This window comes from Wyeomyia smithii, chromosome 3 (genome assembly GCF_029784165.1).
Source record: "Wyeomyia smithii strain HCP4-BCI-WySm-NY-G18 chromosome 3, ASM2978416v1, whole genome shotgun sequence".
NCBI classification, from domain to species: Eukaryota; Metazoa; Arthropoda; class Insecta; order Diptera; family Culicidae; genus Wyeomyia; species Wyeomyia smithii.
The window spans coordinates 193,651,471-193,677,546 of record NC_073696.1 but is presented as its reverse complement, the minus strand read 5'-3'; the positions used below and the strand labels follow the sequence as shown (position 1 = coordinate 193,677,546).

Sequence of the window (26,076 nt, the reverse complement as noted above, 5' to 3'; positions counted from 1 at the left end):
CCACATTAGCGGAACTTTCGCTAATCGCTAATCGCTAACTTTTTAATATGTAAATAGTCATATCGCTATATTTATTGCTCGTGTTTTGTAAGATTTGGGTCACTTTGATCTTTTTTGGTTAAACAAACGAAAACAATTACTTTTTAAAGCTATTTATAGTAAAAGGTTCACGAAACAGTATTCATATTTGATTTTGTAAAACCAAGAATAACAAAAGTTATTTAGCTTGCATTGAAAATAGATACTCTTAGGAATGTTTTCATAAAAATTCAATTATTATCTGAATCGAAAAAGTAGAACCAAAGTTGTCTAAGTTTCAAGCGCATTGCAATTTACAATAGTTCTTGGTGTGCCGAAAATTCAATCTAGACCTTGAGCTTGTTCTTCAAAATGCTCATGGGGCTTGTACGATAACAAAAGTAACTTTCGCATTAAAGTATGTTCATCTTTCGAAGCAATTTACGTACGCCATCAGCAATTCACAGTTTTTCAAAATATTTCTATTGTCGCTTCTCTACAAAATTTAGCGAATTAGCGATTAGTGTGTTGAAACTCGATTAGTGTGTTCAAACTCGGAAAAATTTGTTTTTGCGTCAAAATACATAAAAAAATCATACATAGAAGACAAGGCAAAAAATATCTTACTGTGTGTTAGTGAAGACGTTACATATCGCCGTGATGGGTTCGCCATGGCTGCCCGCCTCCAATCCCGCGGGCACTTTGTACTTGCCAGATCGTGCTCTACCTGGTCTAACCACCTTGATCTTTGCGCTCCTATTGGTCTCGTACCAACCAGATTCGAGGTGACAACCAGTTTTGCAGGGTAGCTGTAGTTGTTCTCGCCACGTGTCCTGCCCAACGTATTCGTCCAGATTTGGCCCCTTTCTGGATGCTGGGTTTACCGTAGAGTTGCGCGAGTTCCTGGTCCAATCTTTGTCTCCACACTCCGTTCTCCTGCACACCGCCAAAAATGGTTCTTAGCAGCCGTCGTTCGAAGACTCGGAAATTCTCTTCAAGCATTGTCCACGTCTCATACCTGTAGAGAACAGCCGGTCTAATAAGCGTTTTGTACACGGTGCACTTTGCGCGGGAACTTAGACGTTTCGATCGTAATTTTTTGTGAAGCCCATAGTAGGCGCGACTCCCGCTGATAATTTGCCTCCTAATCTCACGGCTGGTATCGTTGTTCTCAGTCACCATCGAACCAAGGTACACGAAGTAGTCGACAACCTCAAACTCATCACTGATGGACCACCCGAAATCCTCGCACAACACTGCACATCTTCCATCGTTGCCTTTATCAGACTGGTAAGCTTCCCGGGGAAGCCGTTCTCCTCGAGTATTCTCCATAGATTTTCACGATTAATCTTGTCATAAGCGGTTGAAAGTCGATAAAGAGATGATGCATAAGGACTCTGTATTCGCTGCATTCTTGGAGGATCTGCCGCAGAGTAATGATCTGGTCCGTTGTGAACCGACCATCCATGAAGCCAGCCTGGTAACTTCCCACGAATCTGTTGGTTAGTAGTGACAGTCGCTGAAAAATTATTCGGGATATCACTTTGAGAGCGGCATTCAGAATAGTGGCCGCTCGGTAGTTTTCACAATCTCGATTGTCGTCTTTCTTGTAGATGAGGCAAATGACACCATTCTTCCCCTTCCGTTTCCCAATTCTTGACAACCAGCCGATGCAGACGACTGGCCAACTTTCTTGGGCCCGAAGCTTCGCTCCGACACCGTCCTTTCCAGCTGCCTTGTTGTTCCTAAGCCGTCGGATAGCAGCATTGATTTCGCCTATCGCCGTTGCTTGCTGCACTGACAGAGTCTCCTGAGTCACTGTTCTGATCTCATCAGATCTGTTGTGATCTAGTGCTGTTCATCGAAGTGCTGTCTCCATCTTTCGATCACCTCACGATTATCCGTCAAGATTTTCCCATCCTTATCCCTGCACATTTCTGTTTGCGGAACGAAGCCTTTGCGGGATGCGTTGAATTTTTGATATAACTTTCGCGTTTCACGTTTCGCGTTTTTTTCCTGGAAGAGTTGGGTTTGCTGTCACCCTTCCTGTTTGTAGCGCTCCATGTTCTGACGGGTAGCCCTTCGCAGCATTACTGCCCACGCTGCGTTCTCGTCATCCAATATCTGCCGACTTACCTTACCTTACCAGTCAGCTCCAGGCCGATTGTCCTTTGCTGTTCGAAGAAGTCGTCTCCATTCAACTCGGTCCATGCAGCACGCTAGCCATGTCGTCTGCGGAGGCCCCGCAGGTCGTCTTCCACTTGATCGAGCCACCTTGCTCGCTGCGCGCCCCGTCGCCTCGTTACAGTCGGGTTGTTATCAAGAACCATTTTCACCGGGTTGTCGTCCAACATCCTAACGACATGCCCAGCCCACCGTAGTCTCCCGATTTTCGCCGTTTGAACGATGAGTGGTTCTCCCAGCTGCTGATGCAACTCGTGGTTCATCCGCCTCCGCCATGATCCATCTTCCATCTGCACTCCACCACAGATGGTACGCAACACCTTTCGTTCGAAAACCCCAAGGGCGCGTTGGTCCTCCACGAGCATAGTTCAGGTTTCGTGGCCGTAGAGGACTACCGGTCTGACTAGTGTTTTGTAGATGGTTAACTTCGTGCGCTGGCGGATTAACTTCGAGCGGAGCGTCCTCCGGAGTCCAAAGTAGGCACGATTTCCTGCCATAAGGCGTCGACGAATTTCTCTGCTGGTGTCGTTGTCAGCAGTCACCAGTGAGCCCAGGTACACGAACTCGTCTACCACCTTGATTTCATCACCGCTAATATAAATTCGTGGCGGGAGGTTGACACTGTCTTCTCTGGAACCTCTTCCTCTCATGTACTTGGTCTTCGATGCGTTTATGGCCAGTCCAATTCGTCCGGCTTCAGCCTTTAGTCTGATGTACGTCTCGGTCATCTTTTCAAGGGTTCGTGCTACAATATCAATGTCATCGGCGAAGCTAAAGAGCTGAACAGACCTTCTAAAAACCGTGCCACTCGTGTCGATACCAGCCCTACGTATCACACCTTCCAAAGCGATGTTGAATAGCAAGCACGATAATCCATCACCTTGCCGTAACCCTCTTCGAGATTCGAAGGGACTCGAGAGTGTCCCCGAAACTCGAACTACGCACATCACCCGATTCATCGTCCAACCGTGTCAGTTTATCCGGAAAGCCGTAATCGTGCATAATCTGCCAAAGCTGGTCTTGAACGATTGTGTCGTATGCCGATTTGAAATCGATGAACAAGTGATGTGTGTGCACGTTATACTCACGGCACTTCTGTAGGACCTGCCGTACCACGAATATTTGGTCCGTGGTGGCACGGGCACCCATAAATCCCGCTTGGTATTGCCCCACGAATTCCCTTGCAAACGGTGATAGTCGACGGCACAGAATTTGAGAGAGTACCTTGTAGGCGGCGTTCAGCAACGTGATTGCGCGGTAGTTGCAGCAATCCAACTTGTCGCCTTTTTTGTAGATGGGGCACACTGTACCCTCCATCCACTCCTCCGGTACTACCTCCTCCTCCCAAATCTTGGCAATAGCCCAGTGTAGCGCCTAAGCCAGTGATTCACCACCGTGTTTTAGCAGCTCGCTGGGGAGTTGGTCAGCTCCAGCGGCTTTATTGTTTTTCAGCCGGCCGATCTCCTCTCTAACCTCCTGGAGGTCAGGGGCTGGGATGCTGTCGTCATCTGCGCGTACACCGAGATCTACTGGCACTCCGTGGTCGTCCTCTGCTACATCGCCATTAAGGTGCTCATCGTAGTACTGCTTCCACCTTTCAATCACCTCACACTTGTTCGTGAGAAGGTTGCCGCCCAGGTCCCTGCACATGTCGGCTTGTGGCACATAGCCTTTGCGGGAACATTTCAGCTTCTCGTAGAACTTTCGTGTGTCATTCGCACGGTACAGTTCCTCCATCGCCTCGCGATCTCGATCTTCCTCGTGGCGCTTCTTCTTCCGTAGGACCGAGTTTTGCCTGTTCCGTGCGCGTCGGTAGCGCTCCACGTTCGCCCTCGTTTGATGTTGCAGCATTCTCGCTCGTGCTGCATTCTTCTCTTCCACTAACTGTTTGCACTCGTCGTCAAACCAGTCGTTTCTCCTGTTCGGAGCCATAGTACCAAGCGCCGCTACAGCAGTACTACCTATGGCTGATCGAATGTCTCTCCAGCCATCTTCATATCTGCCGACATTCTTCGTAAAACCATTCGTTACGTCGACTCGGTACTTCGCGACCTAGGACGTTCTCCGCTACACTGCTGATGGCGTATCTTTACCATCACTAGGTAGTGATCCGAGTCGATGTTAGCGCCCCGAAGTGTTTTGACGTCGATAATGTCTAAAAAATGCCGACTATCTATCAAAACGTGGTCGATTTAAGTTTCTATTTGGTTAGGTGCTCTCAAGATGTACCGATGTTGGAGGCTATGCTGGAAAAGGGTGCTACGTATGGCCATGTTCTTGGAGGCGGCGAAGTCAATTAGTCTTAGATCATGTTCATTTGTCAGCTGGTGTACGCTAAGTCGTTTAATTACCGGTCTAAATTCCTCCTTCTGACCAACCTGAGTGTTGTTATTCCCAACAATAATCTTACACATCATGTTTCGGGCAGTGGTCGTATTCACGTTCCAACTGCGCGTAGAATTCGTCGATATTTCTGGGGTGAGGGCTGTGTACGTTTATAGCGCTAATGTTAAAGAATCGGCCATTGATTCTCAACCTGCACATTCTGGGATTAACGGGCCACCACCCGATTACCCGCTTCTGCATCTCACCCATCACTATAAAAACTGTGCCCAGCTCATGTGTGGTATTGCAAATGCGGTAGATGGTGTATCCATCCCTATACTTACGCACCGTTGTCCCTTTCCAGCAGCCCTTCGATGTTGATCTTGCGGTTTTCCAATTCTTCGGAAAGTACACGGGTACTTCCCAGGAAATTGAGAGAACGGCAGTATCCAATCGTTAGTCCTTTTCCCACAGGATTTTCGTCAAATTAAAAAATATTGGGTGATAATCAAAAGCAAGTTGAGAAAAGTGGAAGAACGATAAAAAATAGCTGATTTGTATAGATGGTGGAAGAAAATGGCGGATCGAGTTGACAGTTCCACTGTGCTAAAGAGGATGGGCGGTATAAAACGAAAAGTGCGTAAGCTCATCCGAAACTCAGACGAATAGTTTTTTTCAATAAATTTGCTGCAAAATGATATCTCAAGATATCTTCTAGGTGTTTTTTTTTTTTTTGACGAAGATATGTCCCATTTTTTACGACCAAATATTAACTGAATCAAGCTTTAGATCAAACTAGTGAGGCATATAGCGATAGCAAGCAAAACGGATTAGTAAACTCTTTGGTGATTCTCATCATAAAGCTGAGGTTCCTGTGTACTTGTGCGATGATATAGTAATAGTGATGCTTGAAGGAAAGCTGTGAGTCGAGCAGTACACCCAAAACTTTTATCACCGAAACTCTCTCGAGGGTTTCTCCAGATATGCTATAATTCTAAGGTAATGGCTTCAAGTTTCGTGTGAAAGAAATTACGGAGCATTTGGAAACACTGGTTATCAGCAAATTACGGTTATACCAGTTAGAGAATTCATCAAGATATCGTGGCAATTCTTTGCAGTTCGCTATGGAGCGAATACTGCTAAATAGTTTGAGATCATCAGCATAGTTTATTGCCAGGTGGAATGACATAACAAACGTCATTGAAAAAATTGTTAAAAATCAGTGGTTCGAGGTTGCTTCCTTGAGGAACACCCCACAAGTTAATAAAGCTATCTGACTCTGTGCTGCCTAGTTTAAGTTGTTACTATTTTTAGGAAATATCTTATCTCTAATTTTTTTAAGTTTTTCTTCCAAAAAAAAAAACCAGAAGATATTTTTTCATTCACCCCATTCAGAGATATCAACATTTGAAAAGGGCCTATTTTCAAAATTAAAACGTGAATTACGTTAAATTTATCAATCAAAGTTGGCTCTTTTATAGTTCTAAAAGCCGTCTGAACATAACTTTATTGAGAAATATAAATTAAAATTAATAAAGCAAAAAACTGTTTTTCAGAAGCTAAATTGCCAATTCAAGAGCTACAAAAACGTAGTCTTCTACGAAGTCGCTTAAGGGTAATATCCACCAGATGCTAAAAAAACAAGGCTTTTTTATGATTTTTTCTAAAGGACATTTGAGATGTAAGGTATATAAAAAATATATCATTGTATTAAGTAACTCTTGGAGAATAGAAAAAAATTATTGCTGTTTTTTTTTTCAAAATGGCGGCTGTGTAGCGATTACCGTGAACCGCTTTTTTATTTAAAATTCTTCCGCGGCGAGCAGTAGAAGTCGTGCCCAACTCCACCTATAACCTGTTGTTGATCAATCGCTAAAATCGTTCGTACTTTACTAGGTAATTCAATGAAGAAGCTACGCCGATTTTGAAAACATGGTTTTGAGAAACACGCGTTTAATGTTACCAATTCCTAGAAGTCTCAAGAATCGCAATCATAAAGCCACTAATATTTTTTTTAACTTAAGTCAGCTATCCCTGCGCCGTAAAGTTGTCCTTCCTGGACATTATTTTCCTCTTTTTCTTTTTTTTTTGTCTGATGTAAGGCTGCACCATCGCCACAAAAAACGATTACTTAAAATTTATAATCGAATAACGCCGTCTGGGGCGCTGTCATGCAATCTCATACATATTTTGTGGTTCCCCATTTGACACATGCAGTAACACTGGCGCTGATGTCGAAATACATGACGCAGCGCGACCACGGCAGCAGATGGTGCTAGTGTTACTAACGTAAAGTACTGGAGTCATTCGAACAATGATTTGATTGAAAATTTGCTCGTGGCTGCACCTAGCCTCTTTCGCGATATCGGACATGCGGTGCTCAGAGACTTTGACGCGGTTGGCGTCCGACCCCACGCAAAACTCAAACTTGTCACTCTTATTTAAGTACTTTTGAATATAAGGTACAGTTAAAAAGTATAGCAAAACTCAAACAAAGAACGTACACTACGAGAACGGCTGATCGACTAAACAAAGGAAAATTGTGAATAAATACGTGCTGTAGAGACGCTGTAACGGTCGAAACTTGATGCAGCGACCTCTTTACTCAAATTTTGAAACACAATATCGATCATAGGTAACTTCTACTAGTTTACAAAGCCTCGAAATTAAAAACTAAAACGAGCATCACCAAAATAAACGAAAAATGTTATTTTGGAGCATAAAAGTTGTTCGGTAAAAATTTATTCAAACGAATTTCGAGTTAGATCAATACTTCACCGAAAATAATATATCAAAAATTCTAGTTGTTTCATTTCGCTGATTTTAGGACTCTAATTTTTACTTCAATTTAAATATAGACCTACTTATAATAAGAAGCTGCATTGCAGAGCGCTAGATCATTTAGCAAAGTAAAACAAAGTTTAGGTACTAACATTTCACTATCGAAACTTGACCTTTCTGTTTAGTGGACACAGCTTTTGTAGCTGACTATTAAGATTCCAATGATATTATTATGTATTCTCTCCCGAGCCGGGATTCAAACATACGAGCTAGGAGGTATCATGCTATGTCACATTCTTAATTCTCTGTGGAAAGGTTTTTGCACAACCTTAATAATACTAACTACAGTAAGTAATATCATGAACTTACGACCTCTTATGAAACTAATATTGTTGAAACATCCAACCAGTTTCAAGAAACTACAGAAAAACTTTCTAATTCCACACGAGGTAATACGATTACATTAACCTAGATTGAATAATTGATTCGTATATAGACGTTATAAATGTGTCATAGCATTTCAACTGAACATAAAACAGAGCAGAAAAAGTCTCGTCGATTCTATAGCATTGCAGCTGTAATTACGGGTTGCATTTGCATGAGCCTTCGGAAACCCACTAGAGTCAAAATGATCTCCATTAGAACAGACGTATAGAAATGCTTGTCGGTACGGTTTCTACTTGAGCGCGATCCTCAAAACGCCTCCTATGTATCATTGACCAGTTCGATACAGAAGAATGGGGAGTGAAAGAATGAAAACCCAAATAGATGTACAGATTTTCTGTACATCAACTAGTAGTACTTTTCTTGTTGAAACTGTTCTCTCTTTTTACACTTATTTCACATGTAAAAAGAAATTGAGATGTTAAAACAAACTGCGTAGATGTAGCTAGAAAACGTAAAAGAAGATTTCAAATGCTCAATAAATAGAGTAGAAAATAAAGTCTTCAACAATGATTTTATTCGGCAGATTTTTGCATAAGATACCCTAAATATTGTAAAAAATAAATACAATAAAACACAAAGTAGCCACTTGAACTGGATGCCACTGTGTAAATAAGTTGACTATAGTCAGTAGTACCTCTTTTCGATCCAGATTTGAAGCTATTATACAACTTTTAACCTGCGCTAACTATATGAAACTCGTTTTGATTTTCTTCCAGTTAATCAGCACTCTCGGAAATTATTCGTACGTGTTGAAGCCTATTATAGCGCCCACAGCGCGGCGGCTTTTCTAACGACGGCTATCATTTGAAATGAAAATGCACTTTCTGTAAACAGTTAGGCAAACCGTGTTATTAATCACATCATTGTAACTCTTAACTCACCGTCATTGTTCGAAGAGATCCCCTATTAGCCTAATTCGAAAATACTGCTCATAAATATAAGGGGTACCTTAAGAGTTACCAACCAGATTTTGTATTTTATACAAATGCTGACCGCCAAACCGACACATTTTCTCTGCTGAACCTTTATCGTAACGATGCACCTATTTTGGCATATAGTACTGGTGCCACTTCTACTGCCGGTCGCCGCTTTTCTGTTATTTCGTTGGAAAAACCGTCGCTTCTATCGCATATCAGCCGAACTGCCGGGACCCAAGGATTACCCGCTCATCGGTTGTGGACACCTTTTTTTCGGTAAAAGTAACGAAGAGCAGTTCGCAATTCTAAATGCACTCACGAAAAAGTATCCTTCGCCATGCCGAGCGTGGCTCGGACATAAATTCTTACTATTCATCGACAATCCGGAAGATCTTCAAACAGTGTTGAATTCACCCAACTGTCTGGAAAAGGCTGATGTTTATCGATTTTTCCACTGTGAAAAAGGACTGTTTTCGTCACCGGCAAGCGTTTGGAAGGTTCACCGCAAGTTACTGTCACCTTGTTTCAGTCCCGCCATACTAGCCAGTTTTGTGTCAATTTTTAACACCAAAAGTGCAACTCTAGTGCAGAGAATCGAAAAACATTTAGGACACGGAGAATTTAATATTAACGAAGATATTTCACGGTGTACTTTAGATATGGTTTGTGGTAAGCTCGGTGATTTATAAATCAATATGAACTGATATGAGTTAATTGTCGACAGCAACAACTCTGGGAACCAACATGGATCTACAGAGTGAGGAAGGAACAGAGTACATAAAAGCAATCGAAGAGTTTGTTGTTGATCTATCGCGACGAATGTTCTATTCCATTCTTTTATGTATTTCAGAGCATGTGAACTCATCAACCAAAGAGTATACAAATTTTGGCTGCATCCGGATTTTATCTATGAAAAAACTGCTTATTTCAAAGCTGAACAAGAAAACTACGAAAAAGCATATAAAATGTCTCGCAAAGTTCTACGCCTCAAGCAAGGAGAACGCAAGGATAAAACCAAACCCTTAAAATTGGAAAGAAACGATGACTTTAAAAAACCACAAATATATATAGATCAAATTCTACGACTTGCCGAGGAGACGGATATTTTCGACGAAGCAGCAATTCGCGACGAGTTGGACACAATTATCCTAGGTGGTAACGAGACCTCCGGCTTGACGCTTTCGCATGTAATGCTAATGCTGGCCATTCATCAGGAGATTCAGCAAAATGTCTACAATGAAATTGTCAACGTAATTGGATCTCGAGATCCATCTGTTCCCGTCCACAACGATCATCTTGGCAAGCTAAATTACACCGAAATGGTCATTAAGGAAACAATGCGTCTACTACCGGTAGGACCGGTTATTGGTAGAACCTGCACTGCTCCGACGAAAATCTGTAGGGAAAAAAATCTTTCAAAATAACCACCTTTCTTCAAGTTGAACTCTTTGCAGCAAAAACAACCATTCCGGAAGGTACCACCATTATTTTAGGCGTGTACAACATCCATCGTAATCCGGCGCACTGGGGTCCCAAGGTGGATGACTTCAATCCGGAGAACTTCCTTCCGGAACGAGCGGCAGAGCGGCATCCGTACGCGTATCTACCGTTTAGCGGAGGTCCTCGAAACTGTATCGGCTACAAGTATGGCCTCATGTCTATGAAGATCATGATGTGTCATCTGCTGCGTGCGTACCGATTTCGCACATCGCTTAAAATGGATCAGTTGCAGTTGAAAATGAGCATCACACTAAAGATTGCAAACAAACATTTGGTGCAGATTGAAAGAAGACGATTCTGAGCTTCGTTGAGGTTGTGGTTTTGGATTACCGCAAGTTATACCTGGGTATAGCTTCGGGTAGTTCAAGTTATCGCAGGTACGATTTTGAAACAATCTTGTTATAATAAAAAATTATCCCCTTTACAGAAGACGAGGCGAGGAACTCGCGTCGCCCGCAGTCACTGACGTGGCGAGCAGAATGTTGTATTAGGGAACGCGAGTGAAACTTAGCTTGTGACAGACGGGCTGCTCGTTCAAAATCCAGCTGACACGCTATCTGCAATATCATAATTGGTCAGACGAGTAACCCTCCGCACGCCTCGTCTTCTGCAATAGAGGCCATTGCGTGCTAATATTTCTATATATTACTATTTATTAGAAGATATTGATTACTTAAATACAGCAGCAGCAGATTTTTAAAAATTAGCTCATAATTTTAGTGCGTGATAGGTTATAATTGAAGCTCTATAAGCTTATTTCAAAAGTATGATGTAGAGCTCGCGAATGAACAGCAATATGTAATTATTAGCACTGTTCATATTCAAGTCCTGCTGTGTTTACAACGAAACGAGTCCCCAGATGAAAAGCCTGTGAAACTCCCGTAACCGATCTGCTAAACAAGAATTGCTGGGTAAGGGCATCTTCAGCGGTGGTCCAAATCGTTGTTTTGATCTATTTTTTTGGAACAAGCTCAAATTCACTGCTGCACCGGTGGTGTACATTTTGTTCTATACCAGATCTAAATTGAAAAAATTTGAAACTGGTATACGTTTTCGTCTATCTTAGTCACTTTTTGGAACAAGAAATAGATCGTTCTAAAATCCTTTGTACGCTACCAATAGGTGGATGAAATGTCATATTTTAATTGAATACCTCATTTTTAGCTATTTCCATATGAGCGTTTTGCGAGTGTTGAGAAATAACTAAAACAAAGATACTTATGACAATTCACAATTCATTTTTGTGGCTTTTCTGGAGAATAAAATGAACAGGTTTGTCGTTTTTGGCTTCAAGGAAACCGGCTAGCAAAAGAGGAAATTCTGGAAGACCATAACCGTAGGTTCAACTACTTGGTTTGCAACCATCAACCACCAGGATGACAAATATGTTGGCTATTTGTTAATCGCCTCAATTGTAGTGGGACTAGAGAAGACCTTGAGAGGCCAGAAAAATGTTCCTCGAAGACACTGAACTGAAAACGTTCAAAATACAGGCTTGTTTCAAAATCCTCAAAACCGAAAGCAAGTTTGAAGAACTGTAAGATTCTGAAAGATTGATGGGACGAAAACGGAAGATGAACATCTACGCGATCAAATATTTTTTCGCTATCCTCCAAAGCACTACTTGTAGCAGAAATTTTTCGATCATACCAATCCATCCTGAGAAGTGTCACTGACGCTCGGGTCAAATACATAAAGTCTCGTGGATATAAAGTGTCTTGCCAAAGTATTCGTTTAATGTGCGTAAAAATTATCGAATTTCCGTTTGTTGAATATTGAGTGCTTTTTATTATAATAAGTCTCATGAACTGATAGCATAGGGTATTGAATTGTTGACAGTGTGACAGATGTCAGCGGTTTAAAACAACAAGATATACAACACCGGTGCGGAGAACGAAAAATTGGTCTATATTAGCTAGTTCTATTCAGGTTTCGCTGGTGTAAATCTAGTATAAAGTTGTTTCAAAAATAGACCACCGCTGAAGATGCCCCAAAGAAAGGTTATATTGTCATGATAAATACAAACCTAATAACTGATTTGACAAGGAGCGACTGAGCTCCGCTAGGGTGATTTGAAACGAATACGACAAAAAAGATTGCAATGTTATATACCGACGTCCAACACTGCGAAATTTCGAGTAACATGTAACCAAGTGCTGTCATGTAGTGAAATCACTTGGTCTTGTCGCTTGTTCATTGAAGGTTTTGCTCGCGGCCGCTACACCAAACCCCATGTGGTTATCGCATGTTACACGTGTAACTTTTTCTCAGCAAAGTAAATGAGTGAACTTCTTGCAGCTTCTTTCTTGAGAAATCCCGTATCTCTTCCGGCGGGTCTATAGTTGACGTTCACCAAACGTAAAAATTACGTGCTAGAGTCAAGAAGCGAGTCTTCAGCATCTGGCGGGTGGTGTCAAAATCAAAGCGTGTAACGTAACATAAAATGCGCTGGAGACCGGTTATCGTTCTGAAGCTACACTGAATTATTTGCCTATCCTGAACGTGGAGAAATATGTTATTTTGCAACATGCGTGGTTGAACATATATGTTGGATTGATCGAGAATTGCCGGACAATCTACACGTGAGGTCAGCACGTCGAAAACAAGTATTGCCCTGATGAAGTCCCGACGATGTTGTTGAAGTCGATGAGTCTGCATCGCTGTTCGTAACTTGGTAGTTTAAAAGGGTTAATCCACTTACTTAACTTACCAATCACACGAGAACCGTGGTGGCTCGTGTTGTATAAAAAGTTATTGCCATGTTGATCAGTTTTGGCCTGTGTTTCGCCAGTTCCCTAGGCGTCTCATCACCCGCAAGTCTTTTTCGATCTGGTCGAGCCAGCGTGCACATTGCGCCCCTCTATTTCTGGTGCCAGCAGGGTTGCTGAAGAGAACTGATTTCACAGAGTTGTCATCCGGCATCATTACGACCTGATCGGCCCTTCGTAACCTATTGACTTTCTCCAGGTGTACGATGGGGTTCTCTTTGCGCGTGCAGCTCACGGTTCATGCGCCGTCGCCATTCCTCGTCGTCTGTTTGTACTCCACCGTAGACAACCCGCAGCACCTTCCGTTCGAAAACTCCAAGAGCGTTAAGATCCTCCGCGTGAAGCGTTGCTGTCTCGATTACGTAGAGGACTACCGGTCTTAAAGGGGTTTTGTACAGCGTCAACTTCGTGCGTCGTCACAATCGACTCTATCGAAGTGTCTCCCGAAGAGAAAAGAAGGCACGATTTTCAGCTTGGATGCGTATTTGGAACTCTTTGCTAGTGTTATTGTCGGCAGTTACCAGTGACCCTAGATACACGAACTCGTCGAGCACCTCAGGCTCATCGCCGCTTACAGAGACTTGAGTTGGGAGGCTGATGATGTTCTCCTAGGAGCCTTTCGCTAGCATGAATTTCGTTTTCGACGCATTTATTCGCAATCCGATTTCAGTCGAGCGAAAGTTTCCTCCGCCTTCGCAAAGTTACGTGTTATGATGTCAAAGTCATCCGCGAAGCCCAGAAACTGAACAGACCTTGTGAAAATCGTGCCCCTCGTGTCGATGCCCGCCCTCCGGATCACATACTCAAGAGCGATGTTAAACAGCAAACAGGAAAGTCCATCACCTTGTCTTAACCCTCTGCGCGTTTTAAAGGAGCTCGAGAGTAAACCTGAAATACGTACATCACTTGCTCCATGATGGCCTTGATCAATCGAGTCAGTTTATCCACAAATCCGTTGTCGTGCATGATCTGCCATGGCTGTTCTCGATTAACTGTATTATAGGTCACCGTAAAGTCGATGAAGATGTGTTGTGTGGGCACGTTGTACTCGCGGCATTTCCGTAAGATCTATCGGATTGAGAAGATCTGGTCCGAGGAGGTACGGGCTCCCATGAAGCCCGCTTGGTACTGGGCCATGAACCTCCTGGCTAAAGGTGATAGACGACGGAACAAGATTTGTGAGAGTATTTTGTAGGCGCATTGTTAAGCAAGATACCGCAGTAGTTGCGGCACTCCAGCTTGTCGCCCTTCTTCTTCTTGTAGATGGGGCAGACGAGAAGAGTGGATGGAGAGAGATCCACTCGTCTGGCAGTTTTTTCGTCTCTCAAATCTTAAAAATGACCCATTGTAGCGCTCGGTAGTCCGTCTTTGCCTGGAGCTTTGTTGTTCTTCAGCTTCCCGATCGTGAACATCGGGGGCTAGTAATCTGTCATCTACTGAGCCGGTGCTCCTAGGTCAGTTCCTGCTCCGCTTTTGTTTACTGTATTGCCATTCAGGTGTTCATCGAAGTACTCCATTCTGGCAGTCCTAAATTCCTGCTAACTTTGTCAACGACGAATGTCATGTGTAGTTTAAACGTTAGCTTCGAGTCAAACGCTTTCTGGAGATTGTTAATATTTCGCATTTGTCGACGTTCGACTGCATGCGGTTGTACGAGCACCAGGCGGAAATCGATAACTTTTCATGATGCGCTACGGCATATGACGAAACTTTTTAATTGATTTCGTTCAGGTAGATAAAAAATATTGAAGGCACGAGATGGCTGCCGTGCGAAATGCCAAGAGAGCAGAGTAAGATGTCGAAAAGACTTCATCGATGTTTACTACTAAGCACCAATCAGATAAGTACGATTGAATCCAGGTGGGCAGTAGACCTTCGATGCCGAGCTTTTCGAGTTTCGCAACACCGTTTTGGTGGTTCAGTTTGTCAAAAGCAGCGGATAGATCTGTGTACATAACGTCCGTCTGAGGTTGGCCATCAAAGCTACCTATTACGTAGAATGGGAGTGTCAGGAGATTTAAGGCCGTGGATCGCTTAGGCATGTAACCGTGTTGTTCGTCTGTGATGTACTGCTTGATGAGCGAGAAAGTAGGTTCAAAGAGGACGAGATTCCTCGGTAGTTGTTGATGTTTCTTCTATTTTATTGCTTAAGCACTGGTGGCATGTAAGTCAATTTCCAGGCCATACAGACGCCAGAGATAATGAATTGAGCAAACAGTCGTTGGGGGAGCCAAAACAGACTATTAATGCAGTTTTCCAGGAAAACGGAAGGTATGCCCTCTGTTTTAGTGGAGACGGAAGACCTGAATTTTGAGGCGGCTTATGTTACCGTGCTATCATCGAAGGAGAGGTTATTCAATGCACGGCTGAGAAAAGGGACGCGTTCTATTGCATGATTTCGTGCGTCGTTAACCGTTCACCTACAAATACGTTGGAGAATTTACAGGAAAACAATTGGTAGAATTGTTCGACAGAGTTCGCAATGTCGCCGTCTAGGTACATACCCGAAGGAAGGCCGTCATGATTTCGCTGTTCGTTAACATATTACCCAATCGATCTCTCTCGCCAAATAATGCCTGGAAGATTGGAATCGCCTGAAACAACCGTCACATCCACAGGTTCGACTGCGGTTGGGGGGTTGCATCCATGACACTAACATCGATTGTGTCACGTTGGTTGTTGAAACGTCAGTTAATGAAAGTTGTTGTCTTATTCTAAGAGTAGTGTCATGCTGACGGGAATCAAAAACATGGTCGTCTTGAAGCGGTGGGTAGGTATTCGGTGGCCTAGAAACCCGGAGCGTACCAGCAATTGAATGTTTGCGAACAGTTTTTTACTTGCCGAATATTGCAGTCCTCTAGCTTACACACAAAACCAGGACGACTGATGAACACTGGCGAGAAATGCTCGACTGCGACAGTTCCTGAAGCAATGTTAGAAACTGTTACCAGAGGGAAAACGGGGACTGCGGGAAGTGACCAAACAGTAGAATTGGCATGAGCGTCGGTTAAATTTTCTGAAAACGATTCTCTGTGACCAGAGCGCATGCAGTGGCTTTGACTTCCGAAAGAAAACCGACCTTGAACGAAACGGAAAATAAGTGAAGGTCAGTACCCCTTTTCACTAGAGAGACTACCTTGATTGTCACGGTTAAATGAAAACGTGAAACCCAAAACAAATCAGGTGGCCACACTAGCCTGTCGTAATTTTCGACGTGTCTGGTACCGACAACAGGTTCGTTTGGAGTCTCTAGCTCGTTACGACGACGCTTGGTGGGCCGATTTCGATTTGGTATCCGCATCGGGGTAGTGGCGTTTACCTTATCGACAAGTTTAGCTACATGTTTGTTGTTTTTGTCAATTTTGTCTATAAGCTCCAAAAAACCGTGTGATTAATCGCCGGGAACAGTAGCAACCACACTCCAGGATTCTAAAAGTAATCAAGGATCTGTCGCAAAATGAAAGTTGGATCTCTCAAAAAATCTCACTAGTTTTCGTCAAAAAATTTTCTTTTCGATTTTCTGGGAATTTTTTTAAGCATCTATGGATTTATTCGTCTCAACCATAAACTTAAAAAAAATTATACCTGATATTAGTAACTTCCTTAATAACTTCAACGTAATTGTCGCCATTTATTGCAATTTATTGCGTAAAATTCATGTAAGTTCAACAATAAAAAAAAACAAGAGTACACCTCGCACAAACTATATCTGCTTACGAATAATGAATAAAAATATTTGAATGACAAGAAAACTTCCGGAATGTTTCTCTCAGAGTAAACATTTACTCTTGCTTATATCAATAATCCTGATGCACATCATATCAAACTGAAAGCCAACTTTCATCCCAAGAGCGTACACCCGATTACACAAACGCGATCATACTTCTCTGCTGCGCTCACCGGCAATCCGGCCGCGAGTACAGGCATCAGAACACTCTTGAATTCAACCCAGCTCTCGCGGGAGAGAAACATTCTATACGGCGGAAAATCTATGTTTATCCGATCATTTGCCAGAATAAATCACACACGAGAGTGGCTTATAAGTTTATTTGCATCTAAGCAGTGCTGCCGCAAACACCAGCTAGTATCAGACTGAAGAACAGTTGTAAGCCAGAGCTATTCGGTGATAAGAAGCTGCCGCCCTTTGCATACAAGTGAACGCGAAATCGCATTCAAGTCGCGTGTAAAATCGCGTGTTACAAGAAAACGACGGTCATGTGGAACACGGTGGTTCTGTATTTCGTTACGGCGGTTGTCGCATTCGCGGCTTACTACCGGTGGTCACGCAGGAAAGTTTTGGCGGCAGTGGCCAACATGAACGGACCGGTAGCTTTGCCACTAATTGGCCACATATATATGATGCTTAAACTTACATCGGCAGGTGCTTAATTTATTTTTGTTTTACGTTCAAAACCATATTACAACATAATTTGAGAAAAATGCATGCGTTAAAATCGACTGAAGTGAAGGCAGAAGTGTAAAATTGTTTGCGTCGTTAAATTTTAATGTGTGAATTGAATTTTAGTAGCTTACCAATGGGGGTGCTGTAAGCTATCGTTTATGCGAAAATGTCGTGACAAGCTAATGTGATTTGGTTTAGTGACTATATTGTGGATTAGTAATTATTGTTAACAGTTAGAGGCAAGATTATTAATGAAAACTACCTCAAAAAGTAATAATGAATAACTTAGTAAAGTGAAACTAGATATACATGGTTACGCAATCATTGGCAGTAAATCCTCAGAAATGGTCGTTTTGGTGGCAGTTGTATTTTTGGATTATTGATAATTAAATTCGTTGCTAATACTGAAAGTACAAAAACGAGATTCCCGTGTACACATTGTCAATTTTAATAAAATACAATTAAAAACAGCAATTGAAAAAAACAACTTCATATCGTTATCGAGGTTTAAAAGGATTGGTGCAACAAATTTGAAACTGTGGCCGACTTCGCAAAAGTAAATCAACCTATTTGTGATATCAGTTATGCTTGGCTCACGGTAGATAGCCGACTAGTGAGGTCTGTTTGGTATCCAAAAATATGATTAAATAGGAAGTTGTTATCATGTGGCAAGTGATAATTTTCACTTTGCACATTGTGTCACCTCACCAATCAACCTAAAATTTATTTTTGCGAAATCGGCCACAATTTTAAATTTCTTGCATCAATTTTTTTAAACCTCGATAACGTTGTCAAGTTTTTTTCAATTGTTGTTTTTCATTGTGTCATATCAAAATTAATAATTTATAAGTAGGAATTTCAACAAAAAGCCGGAGAAACACATCTAGACACTTTTATGATCGACTATACGATTTGATACGATTATGATTGTGTTCGAACAGAATAATTATGTGTATCCTGAGGTGAATTAATCATATAAAACAGTATGAGGATCAGTATTGAACCTTGACGCACACAGGCATTTGAAACTCAGATAAGGATATCGTTTTTATAATTTTGTAACACTTCGGTAATTTAAATTGAAAAAAAAAACGATATCAGCCAGTAACCAATTGGTATAGTTACTTTGTTTAGAAGAATTTTGAACGAATAGTCGAACTTTATACTCTGATTTTCTATGTTGTGTAGCCAATTATGTTTATTTTGCCTTCGAAAAATCAAAAATATAACAACTTTAAGGGCTTTCAATAAATTACGGTGAAACAATTCTTCAGTTTTCAATGTAACTTTTCATATTTACTTCTACTTTATTTTTATGGTGACCGATAGAGATCAATTGCCGAATCGAGAACACATATCTATGAAACTCGGTCTTTGGTTACACTTCTCCAGTCGCCTCTTACACCCGCTACTCGACCATTCTTCTCGGCAGCACACATCCAACTCTGCTCTGCAATCTCTGCTGAATATTATTTTTGTCGGCCGCTCATCCGTCTTACATGCTACGTGGCAAGACCACTGTAATCTGCCTTGTTTCATCAGCTAGACAAATTATAGTAGGGGTCTTCACATCGAGCTCGTATACGAATACCCAGCCGTAAATTGTGTATCTTCCATTACTCGTCAATGGAGGTGAGTATTTTTACGGCTGGTTATTTGTTCACGAGCTCGACATGAATACCCATAGTGTTTGTATACGTCGTAAAGCTCGTAATTCATGTGTCTGCGCTACACTCCGTTTTCTAGTTTGCTACCGAGTATTGATCGCAGGATTCTACGCTTGAAGACCCTAAACGTTCGTTGAAAGACCTGCTTCCACGTCTATGATTCATGTTCGTAGAGTGCCACCGGGAGGATCAGCGTCCCGAATCTGTAGGCTGCGAGACCCGACTACGCAATCCATAATAGACCCTGTTAGCTGCCGCAATCCGAATCTCAGTCATGCGACTCTCCTCGTTAATACACGTTACGAGTGTATCAAAATAAACAAATTCATCAACTACTTCGAACGTACTCCCGTCCATCACCACCGCAGAACCAACGCCCTTGGACAACCATACTCTCAGCCAGCCACCATGTTCTTCGTTTCGGCAGTGTTCATGGTGATGTCCAGCTCTCGCAACTTCTCTTCGTAATGGCCTCTTGCACAGCTCTACGATTATCACCGAAGATGGCGATGTTGTCCAGTTGTCAAAATCCAAAAGCGGACACTTTCCCGAATCGTGCAGGTGATTTTAACTATGGACTTTGGTTCATATCATCACAAATCAAATGTTTCCCAGAAATGAAAAAGAATGAAAACAGTATAGTAGATATTCGGTAATTTTTTGAAACCTTCTTTCAGCTACTGCTGCAGTACCGAATTCGGATCCCACGAGAAACACAAAAAATTTAAAAAAAACTTGCTATACCGTTTTCGGTTGAAAATTAGAAACTCGATCATTTTGGCGATTGACTGTTTGCTCCAAAACGAACAGCTTCTCGTCCGAATAAAAATCTTTTTTGACAGTATAGCTAAGGGTGGAACATATTTATTGATTTTCAAGAACCAAGTTTTTTTTGGATCTAAACTTACCGACGGTCGATTGGCGCATTGCATTTCAAAGATATATGAAAATTTGTATGAAAAACCTCACTTTTTGCATTTTTGTTTCTATAGAGCTCAATAATTTTATAATTTTATTTTTATTTTACCAAGCAACTCCCGCGACCGTTGGTACCTCTTGTCCTTTGTAGCTTTGGTAACCCCATGAACCACCTGTTTTTTGTAGGGTGTAAGTTTTAAATCCTTGCGCAGAAGAAGGCGGATTGATTCTCGGTTCATTTTCCGTGCAGATTGGACGGGATTCCGGCTAATCCGGTCTCGTATAATCTTTTTCAGCCTTAGAGGTCTCACAGACCTTGGTCGTCCAGATCGTGCCTTGTCCTCGGTGCCTCCGGTCTCTAGGTACCAATTTATGGTCCGGCACACGAATTTCCGGTTGATTCCGAGCGGTTTTAGGTGTTTGAATATGGGTCATTCCATGTCAAGTGTCCGAGGAAATGCATCGACAATCTCCGATTTCAACCAAAATTTGTGAGTCGATGTATTTTGGGCCGGAACTTTTAAGTACAAAGTGTTGTACCGATTGGTGGACCCCTCGGCCAATGGGACTGCCTCCACTTTTTGCGAATTTAGCAAAACACCTTTTTTTATTTTGTGAATATCTCGGGACTCTGAAGAGCTACAGGTGATATTGATATATCATTTTGAAGGGTTTGAGACGTAAAATCGAACTACGTGATAAATTTTTCCTGCAGTGTTGCCAACATTGCATTTTTTTCGATTCAAAACTTAATTTGCAATTTCCTCGAAATACCCCCCTTCGATTTTGATTTTGACCACGCCAATTTGTCTAGCAGACGATTTTACATAGGAATCATTTATCAGAAAAAAACAAAATGTAGCGTTCCAGAGATACAGCATTTTCAAAATTGCAAAATTTTGGATTTTGTCTACGCACGAAAGCGCTTCTACATAAATTGCTGCTATCCTAATGGTATCCTAGCAGGCGTTTGTGTAATCGAAAAAATGTACCTCAAAGGAGCATCCGGTCATGATGTAACGCAAATAATCCCGCTTTAGAATCATTTTCACGAAAGGTTACAGGAGAGTTTTGGCTACACTTTTCGTGTTTAAATTCAAACTGTTTTTTGTGAAATGTACATTTTTGTCCATGATTCGAATTTTGAAACCAGCTTGTGACATTGTTAATAACGTGAAAAAATGCTGATTTCAGATTTAATTTCATAATTTTGCATATTTACATTCAAGCCCACATGTTCAAACAAATCTCCGAACGTATCCAAAATATTTTATCATAACCGAATACAGCTTAATTTGCTCATATCATAGCACGTCATAGAGCAAGTAAGCCTATCATAACATTTATCTGCCTATGTTCTTCTTCTTCTTCTTACCCAGGACTAGAGCGGAGGTGCCTTTTTCTGTTCTGTTTATTTGACACAGGCTTCGCAGCCAACTGTTTAGTGTACAGGACAAGTGTGAGGCTAGTGCTATGATCCTACAGATAATATTAGTAGAGTCCCGAGCCGGGACTCGAACATGAAACGACTAGCAGTTTTGTGACGAAATTTGACGAGGGGTAGGCTAGGGTCAAGCCAAGCTACGTAGCAAATATTAAATTTAAAAATTTAGATTTATCCTAATTGTTTTTTTTTTCGCGGCTTTGTTTTGTTCATAGTCAATTTAAATTATTTGTCTTGTCTTATTCATTTATGATACAATGTATGTTTTAGTAATAAAATTTGCAAAAAAAAGTCATTGGGGTGGAAGGGGGGGGAAGGGCGATGAAGTTTGTTATAAAGCTACGTAATTATCCATAGGGGGTCTCACTTTGTGACGAGAGGGGGAAGGGGGGTATAGAAAAACCTTAAAAAAAGCTACGTCATTCATGCATGCTCCCTCAGTTACTAGTAAATCTCATCGCGTAAGCTGCTGTGAAAACCAATACCCTTTTCCAGCGATACAAATTTGTTTAAAATACAATCCAATTAAACACACCATCTTTAAGAATGAAATGACTGCACACGTGATGAGACACATTGTTTACAATTTTGAAATCATAGCAAACCTTAAATCAGGAAAAAACATGACAATTCGCCTGTTAGGAAACGGTTTTAAATTGGATGATTTTTACAATGTGATAAAGCAATAAAATGAAGAATCAGGGGAAAAGTGTAACCAAAACTGTCCTGTAACTTTTCGTGAAAATGATTCTAGAACGGGATTTTTTTGCGTTACATCAATGACGGATGCTCCTCTAAGGAACATCTCTTCGAAAACACAAACGCCTGCTAGGATACCATTGAGTTAGCAGCCATTTATGTAGAAGCGCTTTCGTGCGTAGACAAAATCTAAAATCCTGCAATTTTGAAAATATGTATCTCTGGAACGCTACATTTTGTTTTTGGCTGATAAGTGATTCCTATGTAAAATCGTCTGCTAAACACAATGGCGTGGTCAAACCAAAATTGAAGGGGGGGGGGGGGGGTATTTCGAGGAAATTGCAAATTAAGTTTTGAATCGAAAAAAATGCAATGTTGGCAACACTGCAGGAAAAATTTATCACGTAGTTCGATTTTACGTCTCAAACCCTTCAAAATGATATATCAATATCACCTGTAGCTCTTCAGGGTCCCGAGATATTCACAATTTAAAAAAGGTGTTTTGCTAAATTCGCAAAAAGTGGAGGCAGTCCCATTGGCCGAGGGGTCCACCAAACGGTACAACACTTTGTACTTATTAGTTCCGGCCTAAAATACATCGACTCACAAATTTTGGTCGAAATCGGAGATGGTCGATGCATTTCCTCGGACACTTGACATGGAATGACCCATATGTGTCCGGGTTTGTACCCTTTCACATATTCAGCGATAACAACTGCCCTTAACTCTGCCATGGCTCACAACTCAATGTAAACAAACGAAACGAAACTCTGCCACTTTGGGCAGCAAAGCTAACCCTTCATTTGACATATAGATGGCACCAGAGAGATGCAACGTGTAGGCTACAGGCGACCCCAAAAAAGTGTGACCGGACTTTTTTGTCACCGTGTAGTAGAGCAGTAAGAGTAAAAAAGAACGGGTTACCACATTTGAACACAAGCACGCATTTTTCTAATAATAAAAGTGCGAAATACAGCAGACACCCGAGCGTATTTTACAATAGATCAACGATTCTGGTCGCAGTATATAAGTCCATACATGAAAAAAAACTGTTTCATGACTAATTATAATGAGACATGAACCCAACAAACGATTTGGTACGATAACGGCTTGTGAAGCTATGATTCAGCTGAAATCCACTGAATAATAGCTTAATAAACTGTAAATTAACAATCAAGCTCTTGTGGTTCCTTTATAAGGCTGGCAACTATATTGCCACCAACAACTTTCGTTTTTTCTGCTTATAAATACGAGGTATGATCAGTAATCAGAAATAAACAATAAAATTTAATGACATTTTTTAACCTCGGCCCGTAAAAGGGTTAACGTTTTTAATGTTCAAACAAAATAACAACCTATTTATATTTTTTTCAGAGGCAATATATCATACGTTAAAAACAGTTGCTGCGGAATACGCATCTCCGCTCTGCATCCACATAGGCCACTTAGTGCACATTGTTCTGTACACACCAGAACACCTGCAAATCGTTCTGAATTCGCCGCATTGTCTTAGCAAACCATTACAGTACCAGTTTTTCCGTGTCAACAGGGGACTTTTTTCAGCTCCAGGTAGTGGATGGTCAATCTGATAATCTCCACCTAAGTTCACTACAATCGTCGTTCATTACAGCTCACATATGGAAAGGACAGCGAAAAATTTTGAACCTCTCGTTCGGCCCGACTATCTTAAACAGTTTTGTTGGTATCTTCAACGAGAAAAGTGCCGTTCTAGTCGACAAAATGGAAAAATATATTGGACAGGATGAGAGAGATTTTTTCCACGACATAGCGCTCTGCACGCTAGATGCGATATGTTGTAAGATAATTGGCAATGTACATACAACATACAACAATTATTTTCAATATTTTTAGCAACTGCGTTTGGATGTGATTTTAATATGCAGCGAACTCCAGAAGGAGAATTCTACCTAGGTTTACAGGAAGAATTCATCGATCTTGTCACTGCTCGTGTCTTTTCGCCGTCCAAATATCCAGAGTTCCTTTACCGGTTTACTAAAGCGTACAGAAGAGAACAAGAGGTCCTGCGTGGTGCACGACTGCTAGCAACCAAAGTTATGACAGCCCGTAATGCTGAGGAACTATTGTCAGCAGATACAGGACCGAAAGTTTCTGAAACATCAATAGGTAGCAAAAAGCCACAAATTTTTCTTGACAAATTGCTAGAACTCGCTCGGGAAAATGCTCAACTATCCAAACAGGACATTCCTGAGCACTTGGATACTATTATTTTTGCGGGAAACGACACAACGGCGACGACTATGAGTAATCTCCTGCTAATGCTAGCCATGCATACAGATGTCCAGGAAAGGGTTTACCAGGAAATCATGCAGTCGTGTCCAGATAGTAATCAATACGTGTCTGCGGATGACGTTACAAAACTGGTGTACACTGAGATGGTTTGCAAAGAAACGATGAGACTGTTTCCTGTTGCTCCAATCGTTGGGCGAACTACAACCAGTGACATTAAACTTGATGGTAAGATAAACAAAAATCTGCCATGTGGATCTTTATGTTTAACAACATCCTTTTTTTAGATCGCTGCACGATTCCCTGCAATTCTACGATATTGTGTGGGTTTTATCAACTGCATAGGGATCGACAGATCTGGGGCCCCGATGCAGAGAGTTTCAATCCGGACAACTTTTTGCCGGAGAACTGTGCTCAAAGGCATCCGTACGCGTACCTTCCATTCAGTGGAGGGCCTCGCAACTGTATAGGCATTCGGTATGCCTGGCTTTCTATGAAAATCATGATTGTTTACTTGTTGAGAAGGTTCCGCCTGAAAACAACGCTTACGATGGATACCTTAAACATACGATATTCTATTATTCTGAAAATCACCAATGGATGCTGGATCGCGCTGGAAAAGCGCAACCCGTAACCGGTAAAACCACAGCAGTTATTAGTTCTCAGTTCCTAACGATTTCAACAAAAATTACCAAACTTGTTTTTTAGTTTGTTTATTGAATTCATTTAGTTTCACCCTGAAACACTACAACAAACCATTTGAAAGATTTCAGGTAATATATATCGAACGTTGCAAGTTCTTGGAAAATTGTTTTTTTTTATTTGTACAGAATTTATAACACTAGAGTATTAGATAACCGTCACACAAGACATTGTGGTTAAAGATCTTAGACCAAGTAGATGAAATATAACAAAATAAATAAATATAGGAAATAAAATAAATCTTCGAAGATGCTTTTTTTGATTGCCTGATACAGCGAAAGAACTTGCCATCAGTTTAAAAAACATTATCATTTTTTGTTCAAACAAGCATAACTGCAAAAATGAGGCAAGAATATTTCAGAGCAAAAAAAATATTTCAAAGCAGTTTTCATTGAACTAGTCGCAATTTTCCAGCAACAACTATTGAATGATCAAAATGAGTGAATATACATTATTAGTATTATACAATTCACTCTTTGACATTAAAACACAAGAAGAAGGTGTAAAATAGGTGAAAGATTTAAATAACCAAATAATAGGTTTTTTTCACATTTCGATTTCAATCGCCTTCAAAGATTTTTTATGATGAGTCATAGTGAACAAAACTTCATTTTTTCTCTACATTTCTATAAAAATTGTAAATTTGATCATTTTTTCCATGTGTTAGGCGACTTCCATCAATTACGTAACGCAAAAACTCAATTTCTGGACCCCTCGCCCCATATGTAACGAAACGTAATGCCATCACCTACCCCCCCTTGAAAATTACGCAACGTTGTAAAAGAATTCACTTCATAAAAATTTTCGTCCTTGGAGAGTCTCTCCAGAAATTTGTTGTTACGTAGCGCTGTTATGACCTCCTCCCCTATGTAACAAATCATAACACTGAAGGATACCCCCCTTCCCCCTATGAGCTTCACAATGCCGCCTTGAACAATTTTCTTATCGCTTGGAATAACCACAAAAAATTGTCTTCCTTCGAACATTTTTGATTTGTGCTCAAAATAGTATCTAAACTCGATCGGCCTCTGACCGA

The 26,076-nt window shown here is 41.3% G+C and overlaps 1 protein-coding gene across 1 annotated transcript; it reads left to right on the top strand.

Annotated features, from left to right (window-relative positions):
- The first annotated feature begins 8,782 nt into the window (after positions 1–8,782).
- LOC129728961 (uncharacterized) lies at positions 8,783–25,288 on the top strand. The gene is made up of 9 exons (XM_055687436.1): positions 8,783–9,341; positions 9,397–9,466; positions 9,523–10,070; positions 10,127–10,459; positions 17,097–17,321; positions 23,445–23,639; positions 23,701–23,886; positions 23,943–24,566; positions 24,626–25,288. Exons 1-9 carry the CDS (start codon positions 8,792–8,794, stop codon positions 24,970–24,972), a joined length of 3,078 nt encoding a protein of 1,025 aa, XP_055543411.1. The 5' UTR covers positions 8,783–8,791; the 3' UTR covers positions 24,973–25,288.
- The last annotated feature ends 788 nt before the right edge of the window (positions 25,289–26,076 follow it).